This window comes from Apus apus, chromosome 1 (genome assembly GCF_020740795.1).
Source record: "Apus apus isolate bApuApu2 chromosome 1, bApuApu2.pri.cur, whole genome shotgun sequence".
Classification (NCBI taxonomy): domain Eukaryota; kingdom Metazoa; phylum Chordata; class Aves; order Apodiformes; family Apodidae; genus Apus; species Apus apus.
Window position 1 is genome coordinate 131620108 of NC_067282.1, and position 24895 is coordinate 131645002.

A 24895-nucleotide genomic window follows, 5' to 3' on the forward strand; every position below is an offset into this window, starting at 1 on the left:
ATTTGAGTTAATCCAAATGAAGTTTTGGATGGTTAAGCATGGTTTTAAGGAATTCTGTTAAATTGTATTAGCTCATTAAATCAATCACCTTTTATTATCATGGATTATCATCTTTCCTACTATACCTACTTTATTATGGAGATGTAACTACATCTGCTTCATTAGGAAAAATATAGTACTGCTTTTATCAGTCAGCATTGCTTTGATTGAAGTTATTAAAATGGTTCAGACTTCGTGGTGAAGCCCCCCCCACACACACATATACACACACAAACTTGATAAAGCACTAAACAAAACAGTCAATCTTTACTTTCCTGTTTGTTAGGAAGCAAAATTTGGTGTACAATATATTAAGATTGTAAACATTTCAAGTGTGTACACAGAAATAGTCAGGGAGGATCAGCTAAGAAACATTCAGAAATGCCCACAAATCTGGGCAGGCTTTAACAAATGCTGAAAATGCAACCTGACTCAATACCCAGGTTCTGCCTCACTTCCTGTGTCATACATTATTTTGGGTTTCCTGATAAACCACCCTAGAGTAACTTCCCATGGCTTCTAGAACAGAATAGTGAAAAAAAAATAATAAAAAAAAATTAAAAAATTGTTATAAGGAACCTACAGAGACCATCTACTCAAACTTTCTGCTCATGGCAGTTATAGCAGGTACATCAGAGCCTTGTCTGGTAAAGCTGTAACATGAACTGACACATTCTGCAGCCTCTCGGGGAAATCTGTTCCACTCCCTAATCAGTATCTTTGTGAGATGTTCCTTATACCTTTTTTTTAATATATCAAGAAAGCATCTGGAATTTTTTTTAAAAATTAGTTTCCAGAATTTCTGGATGTGGATTTACTGGCAAATTAAAATGGTGTTGCCAATTAAAACTGAATTGGATGACTGACTGGGGGGCATGGGAAAAGTCCCTACTTGGATACTGCCAAATGCACAGCAGATCTGAGACAACTGTGTCCAACTTAAAAATAGGAAAAGTCTGATATTTCCTCTCTTCTAGCTGGTTACAGAATGTGTTTCATTTATTTACTAACTGAATCCCTGGAGCACTTCCAATGTGCCTATTAGAAAAAACGGTGCTGCTAATTTTGTTCTCTTTAAATTATCTTTGTTGATTTACCTCCCACTTGTGCAGTTTTGCCGTAGCTGGTGGACAGAGGCCCATTCATACCACTTCCATATTCTCCTTTAAAGTAGCGATACAGGAGTATCTTCCTTAAAGTGTTGCCCTTTAAGAGAAAGATGAAAAGCTGTTTAACATAGATACATAATTTATTTGGTCTTTCCATTATAATTAGTAAGCATACAAATAATAAAGTTGTCCAGAAAACAAACATCTAATGGTCTTATCTAACAATTCTCATGGGAAGAATTCTAAAATAGTGTTATATAAACTTCCTTTCAAGTTTCTTTTAGCCTTATTGATTATAAATCAAACACCTCCACGTCAGTAATTTTTACTGGCAATCTGTAGGATGTGTATATTAAAACAAATTCTACAAAGAGTCAATGCTATGTACTCTGTGTCCTGCCCTGCCATGGCACTACTTTCTTCCTATTTTCTGTAGCTGAGTAGCATCACTCCCTTTTCTCTGATGTCAGGTAATCCAGCTGATCATCGGAAAGAAGCCATATCACATGAAATAGTAAAACAGATATGACATTTGATAGAATAGCTTAAAAAGCAATCTCTGTATCTTCTTCTTCCTTTACTTCCAAAACCACAACCAGTCAAAATTTGCATGCAGCTCTCAGAAGATCTTCCCCTTCATTTTGCTATCATCTGCAACACAAGACACATTAAGAGTGGGGGTACCAATTACTTGGCATTTTTATTTTGCCTTCAGTCTCCTGGGAACACCTGCAACACTCAGCTTTACAGATGCAGTAAGTGACACAACAACTGTAGGTATATGTGTAACCTAAGATTTTATTAAGAAAAAAGTATGGCAAGGCCTCTGATGAAGACCAGAGAAAGGGAAAAACTACTCATTTCAACAGCTCGGCAATAAAACGGGATGACTTCTTCCTTACCTTTACTGACTACTGGTATTAACAAAAAGCAGTTATCTAAAAATATGTGCACTGGGAGCAGTATCTAGTACTGCCCAGCTCAACAGAGCCTGCACATGCGTACAGCAGTCAACTTCTCAAGAAAAACGTCTCTGTGGCCACCACAGGCAACAAGGAGTGTAGAAGGCAAGTCTCAGCTACACTTCAAGAAGCACTACTCATAGTCCCACTTCTCTCTTAACTTAGCAGCATTTCCAAGAGTGACCACATGCCACAGTGAGGCTTCACTGCTTCATGGACCTCAAGGACAATGGACTTGTCCATCTCAAACAAGCGCTAGAGTGCAGTGTTCTGTATGTGTAGCCTGACAACACAAAACAGCCATTCATTCCTAGTTCTCATATTTTGATGTTTTCATTTGATAACAGTTTATACAGAATTCCCTGAAACATCCAAAGGAAGTACAAGGCCTACAGTAAAATATCAAAAGCCCTAAGTACAAGCAAAATAAAAAGCATAATCTACACATCTGTGGTGCCAGGGAATGTACTAGGTGGGTTTTCCAGCTGAGCTTAAGACAGTATGTTCTATGCTATAGAGGAAGACAACCAGAAGCATCTGAGGATCTTACACAGAGACAGATTCCTTCCTAGCTTAGGCTGTGGTGGAGTTTAACCTACATGCATGGACAAGGTACACTAACAAAGCTCATAAGAGATTTTTAGAGATGGCTAAGTGCACCAGCTCCTCCTGCTCAACATCCTGTGTCTAGCTGTGACCAAATTCGTGTCTCAAGAGGAAAGTGAACCTTATTTTCCACATCTCCTGAAGAAGCCAAATGTATTATTGAAGTTCCCACCAACACCGAGAAACATAAACTAAAAACCAGGATTAAGGTACCTTTTCAAACTCTCTCAGGCATATATGTATTTATTTATTTATTTTCTCACAGAATCATAAAATTGTAACAAAAATCAGATCACAGAGCAGAAACCCTTCCTAAGCCCAGACTCAGACCTGATACTGAATGGGCACTGCATTGAGACAAGATTTTATAAACAGAAAAGCTGGCATTTGCCATACCACTTGATTAACTACTCAGCTTGAGGCCACATCCTCAACCAGCAATCAATGCAGTCAGTTGATGACTAACAGAGCACCATGGTAAATTATATAAACAGTCACAGTGCAGTCACGGGAGTAAACACCAAAAGCTATCTATATATAGTTAAGAACAATACCAGTGGTCACAAGCTTTATTATTCAATCAAAACAGCCTTTATTTTATCAGGAAGAACATTTAAGACCATGAAATAGCCTTTGACTAATAAACTGAATGATTTAGCACTAGGGTCTTATTGCCTGGAAATGAGTAACTGTTGGCACATCTTAGATCTTCTTCCTGACTTGTTACCTTCAAAGACAGCAGGAGGAGCAGTGATATAAAGATGTTTCTCCAGCTGGTTACGGAAAGGAGAATCCTGTTGCACCCATATCCAAATAAGGCACAGACTTCTCTACTCGTCCCAAGGAGCAAGACTTAATTATTAGGATTCCTGCTCTAACTTGCTCTCTCAGCCTTCCACAAATCCAGACAACGCTTCCAGTGCTCAGAAGCTAAAGTGTCAGAAGTCAAGGACATCATGTTTACCTCTGCTTTGCCTGAAAGCTGTGCCAAAAGTGCACCCTCAGACTCAGCCCACATACTTGCAAGCTCGAATCTTCACCCCCTTTGTGATGACCTCAGGCAGCCACAAAACTTCCTTAAATCTTGTGAAATTAGCTGCCACTACAAAGAATGAGAAGAGCCCAGGAGTATGAACTGAAGCTGAGAACCGAGCAAATGCTCCAATGATGTATCAGAAATATCACCTCCGGCACATAACTGTGTGAGACACCATGCTAGAAAATGCTGGAAAGACCCTGCTCTTAGGAAAGGTGCCAATCCTGCTGGTGTAGGTACCTGGGTTATGCTTTTAAGGGAATGCCAAAAAACATAGTTGAGAACAACCCTGTCACGCATACGAGACAAAACACTGCCAGGGCAAGTGAGACAGCCATGCCATTGATGCCCTTGTAAACAATTTCCTAACTTAGTACAGCCTCAAAATTATTACTGCCTAAAAACAAACGATCCCAGCAGTGGCATGAATGAGCAGTTTACAGCAACTATTACTGACACATTACTGAAGCAGAGGTCAAAAATAAAAGAACACTAGGCAGCACAGCGATAACTCCCTCGACTACGTTTCTACATGTCAGAAGTCCTGACCTTTCAAGCTGCATCTCTCCCTGGCTGGTGACAATACACTTTATTTTATATCTCTTATTGGGGTATGGAAGTGGCATGTAAACATCACTCAGCTGACTGCAATCCTTCTATAATGGCTAGAACATTGTATAGCTTTGAAAAAAACACAATGAAACATAACAGTCTTATTGTTAGCCATGAATGCCACTGTATTGTCTCTAACAGAAGCTAGGATAAAGACTGAGGACACAAGAAAGCAACAGCTGGTTATTGTTGTTGCAGTTTTAAATAGCTAGGGATTGACAGACAAAAGTTTTCAATAAGGAAAAATTATTCCAACAGGAACATGTAGACACAAGTTACATTTTCTCAGTCCATGTTTCATCATATTAGTTGGTCTTTAAACTCGATTTAAGTGCCTTAATACAATGGTTTATTCACTTCCCTTCTCTGAGTCTGGAAAAGGCAGGTTTCACCTAAGGATGGGGTGTTCCATGTGGAAAAGCAATGAAGGAGAGAAGGACATGGCTTATCGTGGATACCTGCATCAGCACCAGCTCGCTGTGTAACACTGTCAAAAATTATTTGTCCTGTCTTATATAACTTTGCACACTTCTTAAGGAATTGGTGCAATATTTATCATGTTCAGAAGGCTGAACTAGATGATCTGGTGATCTCTTCTGGTTTTCACTCTACATTAAAATAACAAAGTGGAAGCACTCAGATTATCAGTGATAACGCAGAATAGGCAGCCATGTCCAACAAATATTCCTATGCTACAGTGGATTGTGCTGTGAGTATATTCCAGTATTCCATGCCCAGAAGGATGCTTGGAATTTAGGCATATTAAATATTCAGATTCGAATAACTCACAGCCAAGTATAAAAGACAAGCTGGCTGGGATCTCTGGTCTACTAGTATGGGTTTTCAGAAAGTTTGGAACAGAAAAAAATTCCAAGAGAACTTTTACTGATATCAAACCCGCTGCAGTGAGTCAAGTCTGGGAAAAACAAAGGAATGGTTGATTTTGAGCTCCTTAATACAAAATTAAAGTAAGCTACCATAAACCAATGGCAGTTATAATACTGGCATCATGTTGCAACAATTGCCTCAATATGGATTTAAGAAAAATAGACCCTCTCAAATTTCTGAAGATTATCTTCTGGTTTTACCTGAACATATTTATATATAATTGTGTATGTTTTCTTTTGCCATCAGTGTTTAATTAGAGCTGTGTAGTTTAGTTTTCAATCCAGCCAAGTCTCTCTCTTTTTCTCTCTCTCCTTCCCTACCTGGGTGGGAGGGGGAGGGGATCAAGAGCGTTGTTGTCGGACCTGCGTCAAATGGTGACACAAATAATGAAAATATCGCTCTGGTAGTTCGATAAATTGAGGGGGTGTCACAATCCTGTAAGGCAAATTTTTTAATGAAGTAACTCCACAAGGGTATTTATCAAATTGCTTCATAGTCATGTGACTGACAGAATTCAATGTGCAATTTAAAGCAGTAAATCATAAATGAGTGGATGGGGTTCTAACGGGCAACCTCATGGAATACTTAACTTTCTGCCTTTTTTTTTCTCAGTGAAATGGAAGAATACAGAAAATAATTCTTAATTGTGTTTAGAAAGGACACAACAAGAAAAGAGTATGAGGTCAAGTCACTGATAACAATTTAGGCATAATTTATTAAACTGACTTGAAGAAAACAATGTGAGCCTCATTATGTCATGTCCAAACCTCTGTAGGTCTAGTTACAGACATAATAAAATGCAGACCACCACCAAATGGGGGACTCTTCTAGGAAGCCATGACTCTGGGGAAGAATGGAAACTCTTTGAGAAAAACCAGTGGAATGACAACTCCCAAAATCACATGATTCTGGAAAGGGTAACAAGATTATGTAGGATTCATGAGACCATCTTACTTCTCCACATACAGGGGCATGTTACTGTAAGAATACTGCATCATATGTTAGTGACCACAATTTAAGAAGAATGCTGACAAATTGGATTAGGTTTGGAAAAGCTCCATGAGAGTGATTAGAGAATAAAACATGCCTTCTCATCAGAAATGTAAGGCTTTCAATCTACTGAGCTTATCAGTCTAAACGTGAACTATATGTACTCCATTTCTGACTATCTACATGAGAAATCTGATAATGGATTACTTCAGTCTACAAGATAAAGGTGTAAGACACACTGGTGAGAAGCTAAGACAGCTAGAAAAGAGGTGTAGAGGCAACTGGGTTATTCGGTTTGTGGATTATGTATTTTATATTTATTTTATATAACAGTAACAGCATTTAGCTATTGGAACAGCTTAAGAAGTGTGATAGTCTCTATTGCTTGCACTTACTAAATCATTACTAGATGGCTTCTCTGACAGAAACTATTTGAAGATCTTGTGGTCTACATTAGGAGAACAAGCTGGGTGACAAAAATATGCCATCTCACGTAATCCATGAAGACATCACGCCACCTTTTCCTGTAGTAAATATAGATGAGGCTAGAAGCCTGGCTTTCTATGAAGGCTGCTGAAAGCACATACTTCTACATGTTTCTTCTCATAATTTATAAATGAAGTTTAATTCTGCTTGGTCTGAGTGTCTGCTTCTGGACGATTTTTTTTGTTGTTTTCCACCCATTTAAAAACTATTTCGTTCCCTTATTGCCCTTGGAGACAAACCATGGCAGGAAAAGTATCTTTGTGCAAGTGGCTTCTGTGAAGGTACCATGCGTGGAAGTTTTATACTACTTTAAATTATGATTCAACTTGCTCTTGAATCTTAAGGTGGTACAGACATCATCTTATATCCAAATGGATCAACTGAGACACACAGCTACCACATGCATAGTGTTGCACATGTGGGAGCTTGGAAGAGAGCCCCAAACTCAATTCCTACTATATCCACAAAGTGGAAAATTTCTGCCTTCATGATGCCAGCAGTTTCCACGGGGCTCACAAGCTGGGGGAGGTCTTTTATTTTGGGGGGTTGCTTGTTCTTACAAAATCAGCTTTTTCCTGGTTTTGATCTTTTTGCAAGAAGATGTTTTCATAGCCAACTGATAGTTGAAACGGATACATTTTCACCAATAAAACATGACACCCACCAGCAGAGTTATTTGCACACTGGGGCACTTATTCACCCCAGGGAAAAAGCACTTTCAAATATGAGGCTGGGTCCAGCTGGTGTCCAGCTCCACTTCCACTACAATCAGTGGGCGATTTGCCAGCAACTTCAGTAGGAGAAGCAGCAGACACACACTTTGCCTGGCAAAAGTTTTTATACAACTCTAAAGAGAAAAAAAGAAAAATATGCACCAGACTTGATGACACAGTTCTCCTAGGAGAGCAGAACTGGCCACCCACACCTCCCAGCTGTCTCTCATTAGGCAGAGACGCCCCGCATTTTAAATGTGCCATTGTTCAACCCTACACAAATCTGGTATTAATCCCACTTGTCTTAATACCAATTGCCTAAATCACAAATGCTAACTGATAAACCTGAGGTTCTAAATAGTGCAGAGATTCATTAACAGGTTCAGGTAAGATAAAGAACCACAAGCATGATCCTCCTCTAAAAACAAACTGCAATGGTTTAAAAAAGTAGTTAGGGGGTTTTTTTAGCAGTTTTTTAATTCTTCTTTCCTCCGCAGTTCCAGGTTCCATAGACAGCTGTAAGCCCAGGTAATAAAATATTGCAGAACAAATGCTATTGCCAGTCTATTTTCAATATGGATAGAGAAAAGAATACTAGACACATTGCAAGAAAACCAGATGAAGCCTGAAAAAACTCAGGAAAGAGCCATACTAAAAGAAAGATCTTTTTTGGCAGTATTTCTAGAAAGTGTCTCCATTATAAACGCAGGAAAGAAAACTGTTTGGATTAGTGAAAAACTCAGTATTGGGGCATTCAGACTTAGACTAAGAAGAAAACATCTTAAGACTACAGTTTAATTTTTTATGTTATAGAATTTTACTATCCATAGAATCACAGAATCGTTTGGGTTGTAAGGGACCTTAAAGATCATCTAGTTCCAACCCCCCTGCATGGGCAGGGACACCTCCCACTGGATCAGGTTGCTCAGGGCCCCATCCAACCTGGCCTCCAGCACTTCCAGGGAGAGGGCATTGACAATTTCCCAGGGTAACGTGTTCCAGTGTCTCACCACCCTCAGACTAAAGAACTTCTTCCTAATGTCTAACCTAAACCTCCTCTCATCCAGTTTTGATCCATTACCCTCTGTCCTCTCATTATAAACCCTTGTCAACAGTCCTTCCCCAGCTTTCCTGTAGGCCTCTTCAGGTACTGGAAGGCTGATAAAAGGTCTCCCTGGAGAGTTCTCTTCTCCAGGCTGAACAGCCCCAACTCTCTCAGCCTGTCTGTGTGGAAGAGGAGCTCCAGCCCTCTGATCATCCACATGGCCCTTCTCTGGACTTTCTCCATGTGCTCCAAGTCCTTCTTATGTTGGGGGCTCTAGAATTGGACACAGTACTCCAGGTGGGGTCTCACAAAAGCCAGGTAAAGTGGGATAATTCACCTCCCTTTACCTGCTGGCCAAGCTTCTTTTCATGCAGCCCAGGACACATTTGTCTTTCTGGGCTGCAAAGCGCACACAGCCGGCTCATGTTGGCTTTCTTGTCCACTATCACTCCCAAGTCCTTCTCCTCCCAACTGTTTTTGATCCATTCTCCCCCAGCCTTTATTTGTGCTTTGGGATTGCCCTGACCCAGGTGCAGGACCTTGCACTTGGCCTGGCTGAACTTCATGCAGTTTGCATAAGCCCACTTCTCATGCCTATGAAGGTCCCTCTGGATGGCATCCCTTCCCTCCAGTGTGTCAACCTCACCACACACTTGGGTGTTGTTGGCAAACTTGCTGAGGGTGCACTCAATCCCACTGTCCATGTCACCAACAACAGTGATAAATAGCCCCGGTCCAAGTACCAACCCTTGGGGAACACCACTCGTCACATCTCCATCTGGACATCGAGCCGTTGATCACCATTCCATGAGTGCAACCACCCACCCAGTTCCTCACCCAACGAGTGGCCCATCCATTGAATCCGTACTGTTACAGTTTCGATATCAGGATGCTGTGCGGGACAGTGTGAAACGCGTTGCACCGGTCCAGGTAGATGACATCAGTTGCTCTTCCCTTGTCCACCAATGCCACGACCTCATTGTAGAAGGCCACCAAATCAGTCAGTCAGGTTTTGCCTTTGGTGAAGCCATGTTGGCTGTTACCAGTCACCCCTTTGTTTTTCACATGCCTTAGCAGAGCTTTCGTGAGGATCTGCTCCATGATCTTGCCAGGCACAGAAGTGAGACTGACTGGTCTAACTTGGATGGTGTGATGAGAGCCTTTGCCAGTGAAGACTGAGGCAAAGTAGTCATTGAGTACCTAAGCCTTCCCTATGGCCTGCATGGCCAGGTTTCCAGTTTTGTTCTGAAGCAGGCCCATGGTTTCCCTCATCTTCCTCTTATTGCTCACATACCTGTAGAAACCTTTCTTGTTATTCTTAACATCCCTGGCCAGGTCAAACTCTGTGCTTTGGCCTTCCTTACCCAATTCCTGGCTTCTCTGACAGCTTGTCTGTCTGTACTCCCCCCAGGACACCTGGCTCTGCTTCCACTCTCGGTCTACCTTGATTTTACATTTAACTGTGTCCAAAAGCTCCTTGCTCATCCATACAGGCCTCATGGCTCTCCAGCCTGCCTTCCTCTTCACTGGGACACACAGCTCCTGGGCATGGAGGATGTGATCCTTGAACCTGGACCAGCTTTCCTGGGCTCCCCTCCCCTCCAGGGCTTTGTCCCACAGTACGCTACCCAAGCAGGTTGTTGAAAAGACCAAAATCTGCTCTCCTGAAATCAAGGATATTGAACTCGCTTCACTCCTTCCTCGCTGCCCTAAGGATCCTGAATTTGACCATGTCATGGTCACTACAACCTAGTCTCCCATTAAGTCTTACATCATCAACCAACGTGTGTCTCAGTTGGTGAGAACAAGGTCCAGCAAAGCACCTTTCCTTGGTTCCTCTATCATTTGGAGGAGGAAGTTGTCATCAATGCAGTTGAGGAACTTCCCAGATTGCTGGTGCTTTGCTGTGTTGTCCCTCCAGCAGATATCCCCCAGGAGGACCACGGCCTGTGAGTGTGAGGCTGCTCCTGTCTGCCTGTAGAAGCCTCGTCCACTTGGCCATCCTGATATGGTGGCCTGTAGCAAAACCCCACTACGCCATCTCCTGCCTCTGTCTTCCCTTTAACTCTGACCAATAAGGTTTCAGTTGATTCCTCCTCCATTCCCAGGCAGAGCTCCACAGACTCCAGCTGGTCATTGATGTAGAGGACAACACTCTCTCCTCTTCTGCCCTGCCTGTCCCATAAAACATTACAAGCTCTCAAATCTCCATTTTTTGGTCCTAATGTAAGATCTCTACGTGTCACAGAATCACAAAATAGTCATGGTTGGAAAGGACCTCTGAGATCACTGAGTCCAACTATAAAAAAACAAAACAAAAGCGAAGAAACAAACAAAATCAAAGTAAACAAACCACAACAACCAAGACCAAAACAAACAAACAAAAATCAACCAACCAACCAAAAGTCACCAAAACCCACACAAAACTCCACAAAACCACACCCAAAAAATCCCACAACACACAACCTACAATCTTGGCCACTAGAGCATGCCCTGAAGTTCCTCTTCTACACATTTCTTGAGTACCTCCAAGGATGGTGACTCCACCACCACTCTGGGCAGGCCGTTTCAGTGCCTGATCACTCTTTCAGTAAAGAAATTCTTCCTAATATCCAGTCTAAACCTCCCCTGCTGCAACTCCAGGCCATTTCCTCTGGTCCTGTCATTATTTACTTGGGAGAAGAGGCCAACACCCCCCTCCCTACAACCTCCTTTTAGGTAGCTGTAGAGGGCAATAAGGTCTCCCCTCCCCTAGAACAGGACTTGGTTGTGGGCATATATTATTAAGATCCCTCACTTGTCCTGTTGTTCATTTGGTTACATGTTTCCATCTGTAGTCATAAATTGTGCACTTACAAACCAGATCACATTTGCACCTATGTAATTATTCCTTTAAACTTTCTCCAGCACAAGATGAAGCGTTGAGACGCACAATAACTCAAGTTCTCCACCACTACAAGAAAACAGTGTAAGATTTGATCACGATTATCCAGAAGTATTTATGACTGCACCACCAATACTGTAGAAAAAGACCAGACCTGAAAAGGATAATTTTCAAAGACTTTAAAATTATCTAACTCTTATGCTGCAGGGGGTAAACTTTCAAAGTGTAGCATGGGGAGTTATGCACACAAATCCTATTATTTGTTAACTGGATTTCTGTGTGGAACTCCCCATGCTCTGCAAGCCAAATTTACCCCTAGGTGTCCTAATATGAGTATTTACCAAAACAGACACTTAATTTCCAGATGCACACTTCTGAGCACTACTGTGCTTTGACGTTTTAAGAGCAATTTCAAACAGGTAGCTAGGGAAAAATAATAAAAGTGGCCAGAAAGTATTTTCATCACATTGGTCTGTTTCACCATGCTGCTATTATGTTGAACTTCAAAGACAAAGCTTTACAGATACCTGATTTACTAGATAAGGGAAGCACTGCAGATGAACTGCCTGTCCCATTCGGAGTTAGATAGGCTAGGATCTTTATTTGTTGTCTGAAGATGTTGAAAGTGGCTCAGAGAGCACTTCTGCATTTCAGTTTTCACCAGCGCACTTTTACCCACCACCAGCTCGACTGACTTCTTGACTTTGTCCTTGTCTACTCATAAGGATTGATGAAGACACTTCAGAAATTCAGAATTTGCTCCAAGGCATTCCACGTACTCATGTCACTGCTTATGTTTGAGGGAACCTGTATATTTTCTAAGCCAGGTTATCAGGATTATTTTGCAATCCAAGTTACCAGACCTCTGGAACTTTTTCAATGGATTTGACATGAGTTCTGGCTTGTACCAATACAAAACGGGGACTTCATGGTTCGGGATTTTACTGTGCAACTATCACCTGACTCACCACTTTGATTGCCAGAGGTGGTAAATATTAAGTAAATATTAAACAACCTCCTCCCACAGATGTGCTGATACTGCATGCTAAGAGGATCTCAGAATCTTTCCACTGACTCTTAGCAAGGGGTCTAGGAAAATTGTCCAGCGCCAGCTGGACAATTCTACACCTCTCACTCTCTGCCAGGACAAATGTGCATGGATCACCAGGTGGCACTCATTCAGCACTGTGACCAGAACCTTCAGGAGCAGCTGTCTCTGCGCATGGTGCTCTGATTTTTCCAAGGAAACTGGTAAATATAGGGGAGTTCAAGTGTATGAGTCACACAATTTGCAACACATGGTGCTAGGCTGGTTAATCTCACACCTTCATTGTACTTGGTCATCAGGGGTGTCCACCTTGCTCTGCAACTGTTTTCAGTTCTCTCACTATTAGATAAAGGTGACTCAATCAAATGTGAGCTATTTTCTAAAAGTAATGTCAAACAAATGCAGTTAAAAACATGAAACCACAGTTTTTAAAAGTGATGTTAAACAAATGCATGTATTTAACACCCCAGTCATATTAAACAAATGCAATTATAAAACAACAGAAAACATTTTCTAAAAGTAATGTTAAACAAGCACAATTTCGAAACATCAAAACACAGTCTTTAAAAGTGACGTTCAGGACTGCAATCTGAAACGAGCTGTTTGTAATATGTTTGATTGAGTTTCCTTTATCTCCTTGTGAATTTTTCATTTCTCACATTTGACTGAGTCACCTTTATCTCCCCACAAGAAAACCTTGGTTCGTACCCTAGGTTAGGTCAAGGTACCTCAACTCCCATTAATGTCATTAGTAAGTGAGCAGGCTAAGCACCTATCTGGGTGTATTCAGAGTATATCCTGGCTTTTACTCACTGATTCACAAAACCAGTACAATCTGGCGTTGAAGTTGGTCTTTCCTGGCCTATATGAAGTTCTTATAACAGAGCATCTCTTTTGAACAACAGACAGACGTTCTGATCTTTGAAGCCATCTTTTACTAAGAAAAACCTCTGTTTTCAATGCAGTTCTCAATCTTCCCTTTTAAATTAGAGGCCAATATTAGCTTTCTACTCTTGCAGTCTAAGATTTCAGCAGTTCAGACAAATAAATCTAATAACATCCTTTGAAGAGTGCCATGAAAGTAATTCTGACTTTGCATAACACTGCAGCAGAAGTTTCATGAACTGTTTCCATTACTCAAAGTTGTTAACAGAGTACCATTTTGTTTTTAATAACTTTCAGAGGTATATTAGCTGTCATGCCAGAGATCAACAGCTTCTTAGCTGTCAACTTACTTTAGGAGCAACAGCAATTTCTAAATGCTAAGTTTCACAAGATCAGAAAGAAGTTCTCTTCAAGGTTAAACAGAAAAAATGTATGTTGAACTGAAGTCATGCTAGAGTTGGTTGAAAAAAGTACCAAAATTTGTTTAAATTAAATCAGCTGTTCAAAGGTATAGACAAGAGTGAGACGAAGCCATGTTTTCACGGGGCTGCCTCAGCTTTTCAAATTCACACTACAAAAAAACAGATTCACGTTTATGTAAAATTTAATATGCAAGCTGTTCAGCCATAATTTTAAATTGCCCCTTTATATTTAATATTTGCAAAAATTGCTGAGTTAGTTATATCACAGATTAGATTGCTGCATGTGTGCAGTAGCTGTTTCCTCATAATATATTTTTGTATACATTATGAAGCTGTTGTCATTATAATGCCTAAATTTCTATTGCTTCCAAGAAGACATATATTACCACTGAAATGTTCCTACATGCACAGCATGTAACTATGGAAATACAATGTCATGTGCTTCTTTAGAGCTCTTAAGTACAGCATGGATTGACAGTGAACCTGGCTAAAACCTGCTCCAGAGTTCCAATGACTGCAATTTTTCTACTGTGTTTCAAGAGTGCTGATACCCCCACTAATGACACCTCTCTGACAAATGCCATGCAACATCCCAACATTAGGGCTCAATGGCATTATGAAAACCATGATTAACTTTACAGTTCCAATAACTGGAAATTAGCCTGTAGGCCAGACAGCCAGTGCTTTGAATGAATACAAAACAAAACCCACCAGTGGTTTCAGGGGCTACATAATTCACAGCTCAGGCTATTCTGATTATCAGTAAAATGCTGGGATCTGAATGCAGCGTTGCTGCTGCACTTTGTGTATCGCTGTGAGACTTTGTTAAAAGGTTGAACAGGGAGGGAAATAGTATAGATGAGCTTAGTGCCCTAAGTTAGATCAACAGCACAGTTTCATCTGAAGTTCCGTGTGTACTACAGCTTGCCATCTCCCAGAAGGCTCAAAGAAGTGCTAGGAGTACACACAGGTGTGGAAAAACTGGTGTTAAAGACTGAGATGGCTAGCCTTGGAAAAGGGATTAAAAGATGTGACAGCAGTACAGAAAAGCATAAATAGTGAAAGGATTTGGGGATCAGGAATTCCTGCTTCCTCTCCCACCTCAGAGGGGCCTTTCATGGAATGCAAAGATGGTCATGAAAAGGTGATAAAGAAGTCACTCAGCCCAAGAAATCAGCAAGACTCAGAGATGATTTGGGCATTTCTATAGACAACAAGCAAAGCCAGTCACAATAGCAAATGTTAAAAAAACAACTATGGGAAAGAAGACAAAATCTCATGCTTTAGGGGCCACAGATTTATGATCTTACTGTTAAGGATTATCCCAAGACTTGAGAAAGAATAGAAAACTTCAACTCTGCCTACAGTGGGGATCCTTAGGCCTTCTTCTGAAGCATCTGGTGATGGCCACACAGAGAGACAGCACTCTAATCCTCTGGTCTGATCCTCTTTGGCAACCCACATGTGTTCAAAAGACAACATGAAGTGTACCAAGTCTATTTGTATTGGATCCAAAACTGGGTGAAGTGCAATGCAGATTCAAAAGGAAAATTGTTTTTATTAAACCTCTGATGAGGAGACACCCAGAGCAGAGCACTGCAGAGACCCAAAGGAGCAGCTGGAGCTCTACATTTCACAGGCAGAAAGTAGAATTGCCATACAAGAGAGTACACTACCAAATTCCTCACACGGAAAAGATCTACTGGTTTATATAAAAATGATGGCAGGTAGAAGCACTTCAGCTTTTGAACAACAGACAGCTTAGAAGCTCTAGGCTCCCTTCTTCAGTCAGGCATTCTGCCAGTGTTGACCTAGGTACTGACGCTCACTTGCTCAGCCAGGTAACTACATAGACTTGTCCTCCTGCCTCCCACAGATGACTTTTCTGTTCTTGTACTAACAAAGTCCAAAATACCCCATCCTCTAAGACACTAAAGAATGCCTTTGCATGGCAGTGACAGCCACGGCATCAGATTTCTCAGTTCTGATGACAGCCCACGAACACCAGATCCCTTATTTAGCCCCTAAATAACACTTCCCAGAATGTCACCATTATTTAGTTCTTTTGATTAATTACAACTTTGCGATTACTTTGTTACATAGATTGGTTTCCTATACATATTAAGAGCCTTTCTGTCTCCCTGTGAGTCCACTTTATGATAAAATGGCTTTTTGACTGCTAAGAACTGAGCGTCACTTATGCAGACACCTCTGCCTACGTACTTAATGTCCTTCTCCAGTCTAAAATTCACTATACGTAGAAACAAGTATTAGTATTCTAGCTGTGGCACCCAGAGCTGTCGAGACTGAGCCAAAAGCTTGACAGATTTATACAGTGCAATAGGGACGATGCAGAAGATTGGGAGAGGATCTGGACTTTGTCTCTCCTGCTTTGCTGTCTTCCATCATTTATTTATTTTTTACTTTTTGTTCCCTCAGAATTTGCCTTCTTCCTCCCTGTTCCCTGGCTGTACCAATGGCACACTATAATACATGTAACACTTGATTCGTAGCTTCTTGCCCTCAGTAACTCTGGTAATCATCACAGAATCACAGAATCTTAGGGTTGGAAGGGACCTCGAAAGATCACCTAGTCCCCCATCATGTCTCCTTGTTTGGTAGACTAGAAAAGGGCAAAGAAGGATTTGGTTAAAAGCTGAGCCTGCTCCTCCTCCACACTCAAATCACTAACCTGAACATTCAGAAAAAAACATACCTAATGATTCATTATAACAAAAGCACTAAAATTGACAAAACAAACCATGATGAAGGAAAATTATGTCAAAAAAAGGATAGGGTAAGCTTAAGATGGAAGTAGGCTGGCAGGTGAAAAAAGTTCCAAGCACAGCATTCAGTTTTACAGAGAATTTTCCTCAGGCTTTGGCATATGCAGAAAAGCACCTCAGACAACAGGAAAAAAATAATTCCAGAAGAGAAAAAAATCTTCAGTTAACATGTATTCTGCAGAGCAATAAGAAGACAGGTAAGGAGTATAAATTTTGGAGTCTAATCCTGGAGCACCCTCAACTACAAGAGAAGTCAAAAGCAACTGAGTATACGGAATACCTGACGGAGGACCTAAATGAAATTGTGCTATTTTAAACTTCACATTGCAATGATTCTTTGGTGGTAAAGTAGAAACTTTAATCTGGGATTTCCTAGCTTCAAAGCCTCTAACATTCTCAGCAAAAGACTTAGGTTTCATTTGAACAGGTCTGGGTAACAGACATATTTGGAGTGGCAAATGCTTTTCATATTGCTTTCACTAGCAGAATGCAGAGGCTCAAATGGCTAATTAAATACAAAATCCTATTTAAAAAACAAAACAAAACAAACAAACAAACAAACAAAGCCAGACGCAGTGTCTTTTTTAAAAAAACTGATGTTTAAGGCAGACTAAATTGAGTCAGTATCTGGCAATGTGCGTGCTCTGACCTGTGTGAAAAGGCAGCCTGGGGTACCGTGTACAGGCGAGACAGTTACCATGGACACCGCACTGCTTTAGGTGTAGAAGCTAAACATTACAAACAACTTTGCAGCATTAGGCTACTGGCCTCATAAAAACACTGCAAAATAACAATGAATTCCGAGATAACCATTATGATCTGCTTCTTGACATGCAAATATAAATCTTACCTCCTAAAGCAAAAGACAAAGGCAGGATTGAGAGGAAATGGCCAGATATTGCAGGCCTCAATTTATAGTCTGCTCCTGAAAGATGCTATTTACCTCAGCTCACACTGACAAGAATGGGACCTGCAGGTAGGCAGCTTGTCTCAGAATACTATTCTCCTGCCTAAAGTTTTACCTAAATTAGGACTCCAGTCTTGAGACAGCACAACACAGTCAAGAGACGATACAGCCAGAGTTAACTCAAACTCAATTACAAAAAGCTTTTCCTTTTAAGTAAGTTTCCCTTTAACAGCCCAAGTTACTCTGTAAATATCTACCACAGGGCTTATGGTATCACGCATGCTGACTCTGTTTCACCTGAAATGTTTTACTGTATTCCCACATCCTTCAAAGATCACTGGGCTTTGTGGGGAGATGCTAATTGTGCCTGTTGGGCAGCCAGCTGCACACCTACTGAATGCCTTTGGAAGCTGAGGCTGCCACAGATCTCTTAGCTGGATGGGCATGGTTACACCAATGTGAGCCCACCTCTTGGCCTAAATATTGCTCCACCTGGCAGATAGACACTGAATAAAAAACCAAAATCTGCTTCACACAATTGCATCTAATAGTGGCAAAGGATATTCACCCCTGTCCACCAAACTCTGACCTATTGATCCAACAGTCAATATTTTTTCAGACAGTGAATGCATCTGTTTCCTCCTTCACCTAGAGAAAAGGCTCACAGGAAATCCCTTGAGATGCTTTTTCCTGCTTTTGTTATTAAATTATGCATAAAAGCAGATCAGGTGCATGTGAGGCTAACGTTACGTTTCAGGGGATTAAAAAAAACAAACAAAAAACATCTGAAAGAGATTTATGATCATATAAACTATTCCACAACTAGGAGGCTCACAAAGATCAAATGTAGCTCTCATAGCTGGCTCTTACATCACTAATTAAGATGCTTCTACAACATGATTGCAGAAGTATTTATTGCAAAGCTGTAATGGTCAAACTCTCCCATACGGCACAACCACTGAACAAAAACGTGCTGGAACATCTACTAGTTACAAGCTAAGAAGCAAGCACAAAAGTTGGAACTGATCTCTGCGGCAGGTATGTGTGCCTCTTGGGTGCATTCAGCTGAACACAGATGTGCATACCTACAATGTTTCATAATCAAATTACATGTATGCCCTCCAACTTCTAGCACACCTAACAGAGGGACGTGGACTCCTTCCATGCTTTGTCAAATGTTTTTGGCAGTGGATTAGTCTTCACACGCTGAAGGCACTCAAAGATTTTGCTAGCGCAGAACTATCTTTCAAGACTTTGTGGCACACACTGTACAAATGCAGAAGATGCACAAGTGAAAACTAAACTCTTTTCATCCAAATGACCAATACCCTAGACCTGCATCACAAGGGACCACTTTTTTTACCACCAGCCTTTCTTTGTGCCTATAATTACAAGAAGGAATAACGCAAATCATATACATTCCAAAGTAACTGATTCTATCTATGAGCTAAGTGGACAGATTTGAAGTAATACAGCGTCAAGGGGCCACTTCACTTATCGGCTCTCCCCATCAACACTTGTACTACAACTACCTTAAGTTTTCTAACAGTGAGGAGCAGGTGCAGTGACTGAGAATCCTCTAAACCAGTGAAGACCAGTTTCAGCAGGGTTGGGAAACTTCCTAATTGTTAGGACTGAGCCTTTTATGCTGCGCAGTTAACAAAAATGTAGGGAATCCAGACACCAACCCTCAGTGAACACAAAGCAGGCAATACTAGCAGCAAGGATACAAGGAAAGCATGGCTGGAGTGATCCCATCATGGCTCTAATATAATTAGAAAACTTTCCACTGGATTTAATGAGATTTGGATCAGGTGCAAAGGAAGCCACCTTACATTTCCCCGATCTGTTGATCCTGTCAGCACAACAGAGCAATCTACCTCCAAGTACCCATTTTTGCAGGTCTGCACTCCACAAAGGATGCAACACCCTCTCCAAATCCACACACAAGCAACCTCCATAGTCACAAGTCAATTTGATTCTTAATATATTAATGAGAAGAATTGGTACAGAAGGTAAGAAAAGGAAGCAAAGAATTAATTTTTTTTTTTTTTTTTTTTAACTGGGTATTTTATCTTCTAGCAATATGCCTGGGTATTTTAAGTAAATAACCATCCAAAAGAAGCCTATAAGTTGCTAGAGCTATAATTACAATATTAATCTTAGCATCCAGACAGAGGGAAAGCAAGGTACTGAAAATTGACATTGAAGCCTCACATGTACCAGAAGCTATGCCTCATGTCCAAAACCATCGCTAACACTGTATGAGCTATAAGAAGCATCACCTGATTTTTCTGGATTGTGCCTGTTCCACAGTTCAACATCAAAGCCAGTATTTTAAAAATATTTAATTACATGCAACGTTGGATGAGATTTATTGCTATTCCTTGCCTTTGTAATGAAGAGATTAGGTAGATTTACAGCTATACATAAACTCCTTGGTGTTTTCCTAGAGAAAGAATCCCACTCCTCCTCATTTAAAAGCTGCTAGCTTTGCTGTAGGTGGTAATTATGTTGAGGGTGAACTGCTGTGGTTTCTGTCTGGCAACACGCAGCACTGGCACACGCAATCCCCACGCTGTCTGGAAGCAGCATTACATCAAACCATCCAAGGGCTTACACAACCAGCTACAGCCCTTTTAAATCTGGCAGTTCAGTTGCTTGCTATGTGCACTTCTGCTTCTCAGACATCAGCTTCGTCGTGTTTATCACACACGTATCTGGGCTCCTTTAAAATTAACATTTGGAAGCTTTGACCTTTAACTGAACTTAAAATCTTAAAAAGAAAAGATCTGCATATCACACAGCAAACAACTGCTCGATTTTAGCACTAAATCTGAACTCAAGTCATGGGAGCCTGTGGATGCATCCATGGAATGCTATGGAGCAGAAGCTCAGAAAACAGTGAAGGAGACAGCACCAGAAAGGGAAACTACACAATGCTGCTTGTGAAATTAGTTAATTAGTTAATTTGGAGCTAGCCTAGGGATCCCTAATGCAGGGCAGCATGGCACAGTATAAGCAGGCACATCCCATAGTTAAATCTAAAGAGCTACGGAGCAGGTTCTTAATTAAATGCAGTTCCGCTGGGATTCCTGCATCAAAATTAAAAATCACTGAGAAATCTCAAATCAAACACAGCATTCAAATTCACATCTCCAGCTGTCGGGAAGCCATGTCACGTTACACGAAGACCTGCAAGTAAGTAGTTTCCCCTGAAATCAATGGGACTAGATGTGAAGCAGAGAACTGTGCAGCCCAGGAACAGCTGCATCTGCCCCAGCATCATAGCTGTGTGCTAAGAATGCAATAGCCTAAGCCACAGAATCACTGCATTTTCTACACAATTTGAAAACAAACACGTTGTACTTTAACAAGAAATGCTGTAACTATGTCCTTGGAGGATTGCTGTTCTGTACCAAAGAATTATTTCCCCTCCCTCCCCTTCCCCAGTTCCCTCCCCTATGAATTAGTAAATGAATTTCTGCCACAAACCCTCAAACCATGTTCTTCCCAATCAAAGAGTAAAACGATACCCAAGAGAACAAGGCAGCACAGAACCAGTGAGATCCTGCAGACAGCGAGACTGGATGGAAAGCTCCTGCCACTGCCACACACAGATGGGCACAAACACTCTGAAAGCCTATGGGGGTAAAACAGGACAATACCAGAAAGAGGATTACATCCAAACAACGTGGCTGGAAAATGTTCTCCTGGAACCGGACAGCTGAATCATCTGTGACCAGACCAAAATAGATGATACACAACAAAAGACAGAACATGTAATTTAATAAGTAATCACAGATCTTTTAATTTCTTTTTTCCCCCTAGCCCTGCACTATGAGCTTGGAAACAATTCCTTAATGGCAGGGTCCGTATCATGGCATAACCTAGCATATGCATTTATGGGCATATATACTACAATCTGCATATATATTCTGGGGAAATGAAGCCTGTAGTTTCTTCTTAGGGCCTGCATTTCAGTGTTTTAGCAAATGGGGGATGTAATGTGCACCTGTGAGCTCAGCCAGCATACAGATCCAAGAAGATGGGATTCTTATAATGTTTTTTGTAAGACGCAGTGCTACTGCGCCTAAATAAAAAGCTTTTCAAAAAGTCATTGCACATAGCATGAGAATAAAGTGCTAGTTCCAGCAGTAGCTGCACAGCCGGTATCCACAATGTCCAACAATCGCACAGCTCAAATCGTGACTATGAAAGGACAGATCAAGCTGCAGGTGGGATGGAGGGATGGCACTGGAGTCCGTACCCAGCACCTCTCCCTCCAATCTCTCTGCTCATCAGTCATGTCACACAGCCTGTTCCCCTGCAACACCCAGGGGAGGAGAGAAGCTAGAAACACAGGTCCCAGGCAGGGGAAGCAGCTGGCAGGCATCTGTAATTGAATTCCTGGAGGACTTGGTCTATTTTAAAAAATCTCTGTAGGTTGGGTTTAAAAAAAAAAACAACCAAACAAAACCAACAGGTGAACGTTTCTGAAACTAAACAGATTTAAAGTTTCATTTCATAGATCTCTGAGTTCCAGCACTGTGCAAAAACTGTGTGGTAGCAGCAAAGCAATCAAAACCAGATCCTAAAACTTTGCACCAGGGAGGGAGAAAACAAAGCACTTTTATCTTTAATTGTGTATTGTCAGGATAAATAACTTTTGTTTTGAAGTACAAACACACAAACCTCTTCTACTGTATTTATACCCTAACCTAGAGGTACACTGTTTTTCTACCAACTCCAAAATAAAACAAATTTTATCATTATTATTTACGTGCTGTGCTTCTGCAGTGTCTACTAACCCACAGCTCTGGGGGCACACTGGTACCTAAAGAAGGAAGACCCACAAAAACTGTCAAAATATGAAGGTTCTTGTGGTGTTCTTCCCATAAGTTGTATCTAAACACTCGGTGACATCTTCACTCGACCAGTCTAACACCATACAAAGCCACTGGCAGAGCCATCAGGATTCCTAACTTACTCTCATTCATAAGTGATCTGACCTGCTCAAGCTGTAGTTAGAGCTTTCCACACCGTTAAAGCTCCTTCTGTAATGCCTGTCAGATGACAACCTGGGTCCTAACATTCTGTCCCCACAGGCTGGGAGAAGAGTGGCTGCTTCCTCTGAGAGGGACCAGGTTGTTCATCTCCAGCTGTCAAGATTCCTGACTCCTCTTACGTGCTTGGGCATTGCCTCTGCTCCTTGGCCATGAGGGGCAGGGGCTGGGACCACTTCCTTACCACCCTTCCTCAGATAGATTAGTACTGAATGGTAAAAGGATCCTAAATACAGCTCAGAATGGCTAACGGGAAGCCGGAAAAAACCCAAGACTGCTAAAGCTGCACAGAGGAGAAGTTCTGGATTTGCTCACAGCCCAGTCCAGCCTGAGCTATACCCATTTGTTTTCTGAGTTGCAGCAAGTTAAACTCTTCTGATTATAATGAGCAGTCACCAACTGTATCACCAACTCATTAAATCAACTTAGTATCCACTCGTTAGCAAACACACTTATATCCTCTGGATTTAAGACTTGCTGGCTAGCAGAAATGTAGCACATGATATTTGTTGGGGTATAATTTGTATTACTTTTGTTCTGAATTGTGTAAAATGGATCCTTATGTAGCTGCAGCATGTCTCCCTCTGTCTTTTGATGGTGCTGGATTATACACAAAAACTGTTACTTTAAAAAAACAGCCAGAAAAAACAGCCAGGGATCATTTTTCAGCACTCTGCAAGACAGGGTTATGTAACTATACATCACAATGTATATTTAAACATCGGTGTGTTAACTGTGTATATAGAGATGACATGAAAGAACAGAGGAAGAGAAAGGAAGGGGGGAAAAAAAAATCACTAATCAGCAGCAAAAAAAAAACCACCATTTTGTGATACTTATTAATGAAAAAGTGACTCCAATGATAACTTCCTCTTGGAAACATAATAAATTGAGGATAATAGAATGTGTATCATATAAAGCGGTATTACTTGCTGAATATTCCCCAAACGCACACGCAGAATACCTGATCTTATCAAACAACACTGGAGTTTGTTGCCAGCGCCGCTTTGTAAACGGCTATTTTCTTACTATAGCGGTGTCTGGGGAAATGTTTAAGACAAAAATGTTTTGACTGCCACGCACTCAGACTGCCGGCAAACAGCGCGTTCAGGCCCTTAGAAGCGGAGGAGATTTAATACAGGTGAAAATTTCCGAGGGTTTGGTTTCTTTGCAGCTCCTGGGCAGCAATATCACTTTATTCAAGGGCAAGACAACGAGCATTGCCTTCCATCGGAGGAAGAACGACAACATTTCCAAATGCACTTTGGAGAAAAGGTGAATGTTGCAGGGTGGGAACGGGGGAACTGCTTCTCTGTCTTTTGGCCCTGTTACGTCAATTTGCTCCTTAATTGCTTATTAACAAAAACGGTTGTTTTAAACTTCAAGCTGCTCCAGCTCCTCCAAGTTTTTGTTGTGTTTGGGTCTTTTGGCGTTTGTTTTTCCTCCCCCTCCCCACAGTCAGGCTCAAGGCCAGGAGGTTTATGGCAAGGACAGGTGCAGCTTCGTACCGACACCCCCGTGTAACGCCGCCAGGGAGGCTCGCCAATCAGGGAATCGATGAGAAGTCCCCACAGGCCACCTGCAGGCACTGCCAGCCTCTGGGCGACCACCCCCCCGCAGCCGAGGAGCCAGCGGCAGGAGCAGCCACGAAACGCGTCTCCCCGCTCTCTGGGCAGCGGGAGGGCAGAGGAGAAGAGGAGGGATGGAGGAGGGATGGAGGGGGGTTCCCGCGGTGCTGCTGCCGGTGCCGCTGGGAGCCCGGTGACATCAGGCTGGGGGGGGGTCGGGCTCCCTCCCGGCTGCGCGTCCCCGCTATGCCCGCCGGATCGCCTGGACATCGGGCCCGTTCGCTCCACCCCCCCCCCCCCCCCCCGCGCCTTCACAGCAACCAGCTCATCTCGTGCGGCCTCACGGTGCCTCCCCGGCCCGCCTAATTGAATCTCGGCGCCCGGCGGCAGCGGCGAGGGGATGGCGGGGGGAGGGCAGGGAGGGAGGCGGGGGGGACGGGATGGGGAGCACACGTGAGGCGCGGGCGGGCGCTGCCAGACACTGCGGGCGTTACATAAGGGCGCTGCCGCCGGGCGGGGGGGAAGGGAAGGGAAGGGGAGCGGGGTGAGGCGGAGCCGCCGGTGCCCGCCCCCGCCGCCCCGCTCGCATGCGCGGTCACGGGCGGCAGCGGCGGCAGCGGCAGGAGCCCCGCGACACGAAATCCCCGCGCCCTGTGTCCGTGCCCCCCCGCCCCCCGCCATGCCAAGCCCGCGGGAAGGCGGCCTGCGGCAGGGTCTGCTGGCGCGCTGCCCGGCCCCAAGAGCCGCCGCCGCCGCAGCCGAGCCAGCTGCTTCCGTGGAACCGTGGAGCCCTTCTGGTTGGAAAAGGCCCTTCCGATCATCCAGGGATTGGATTGCTGCAGC

The 24895-nt window shown here is 42.4% G+C and overlaps 1 protein-coding gene across 5 annotated transcripts in view; it reads right to left on the reverse strand.

The window, feature by feature from the left end:
• ITPR2 (inositol 1,4,5-trisphosphate receptor type 2) overlaps positions 1-24895 on the reverse strand; it is a 270523-nt gene that overhangs the window by 83153 nt on the left and 162475 nt on the right. For all 5 annotated transcript variants that reach the window (XM_051628013.1, XM_051628027.1, XM_051628007.1 and 2 more), the window contains one exon: positions 1137-1245. In XM_051628013.1, coding sequence (XP_051483973.1) covers positions 1137-1245 — 109 coding nt within the window. The remainder of the gene's footprint in view (positions 1-1136; positions 1246-24895) is intronic.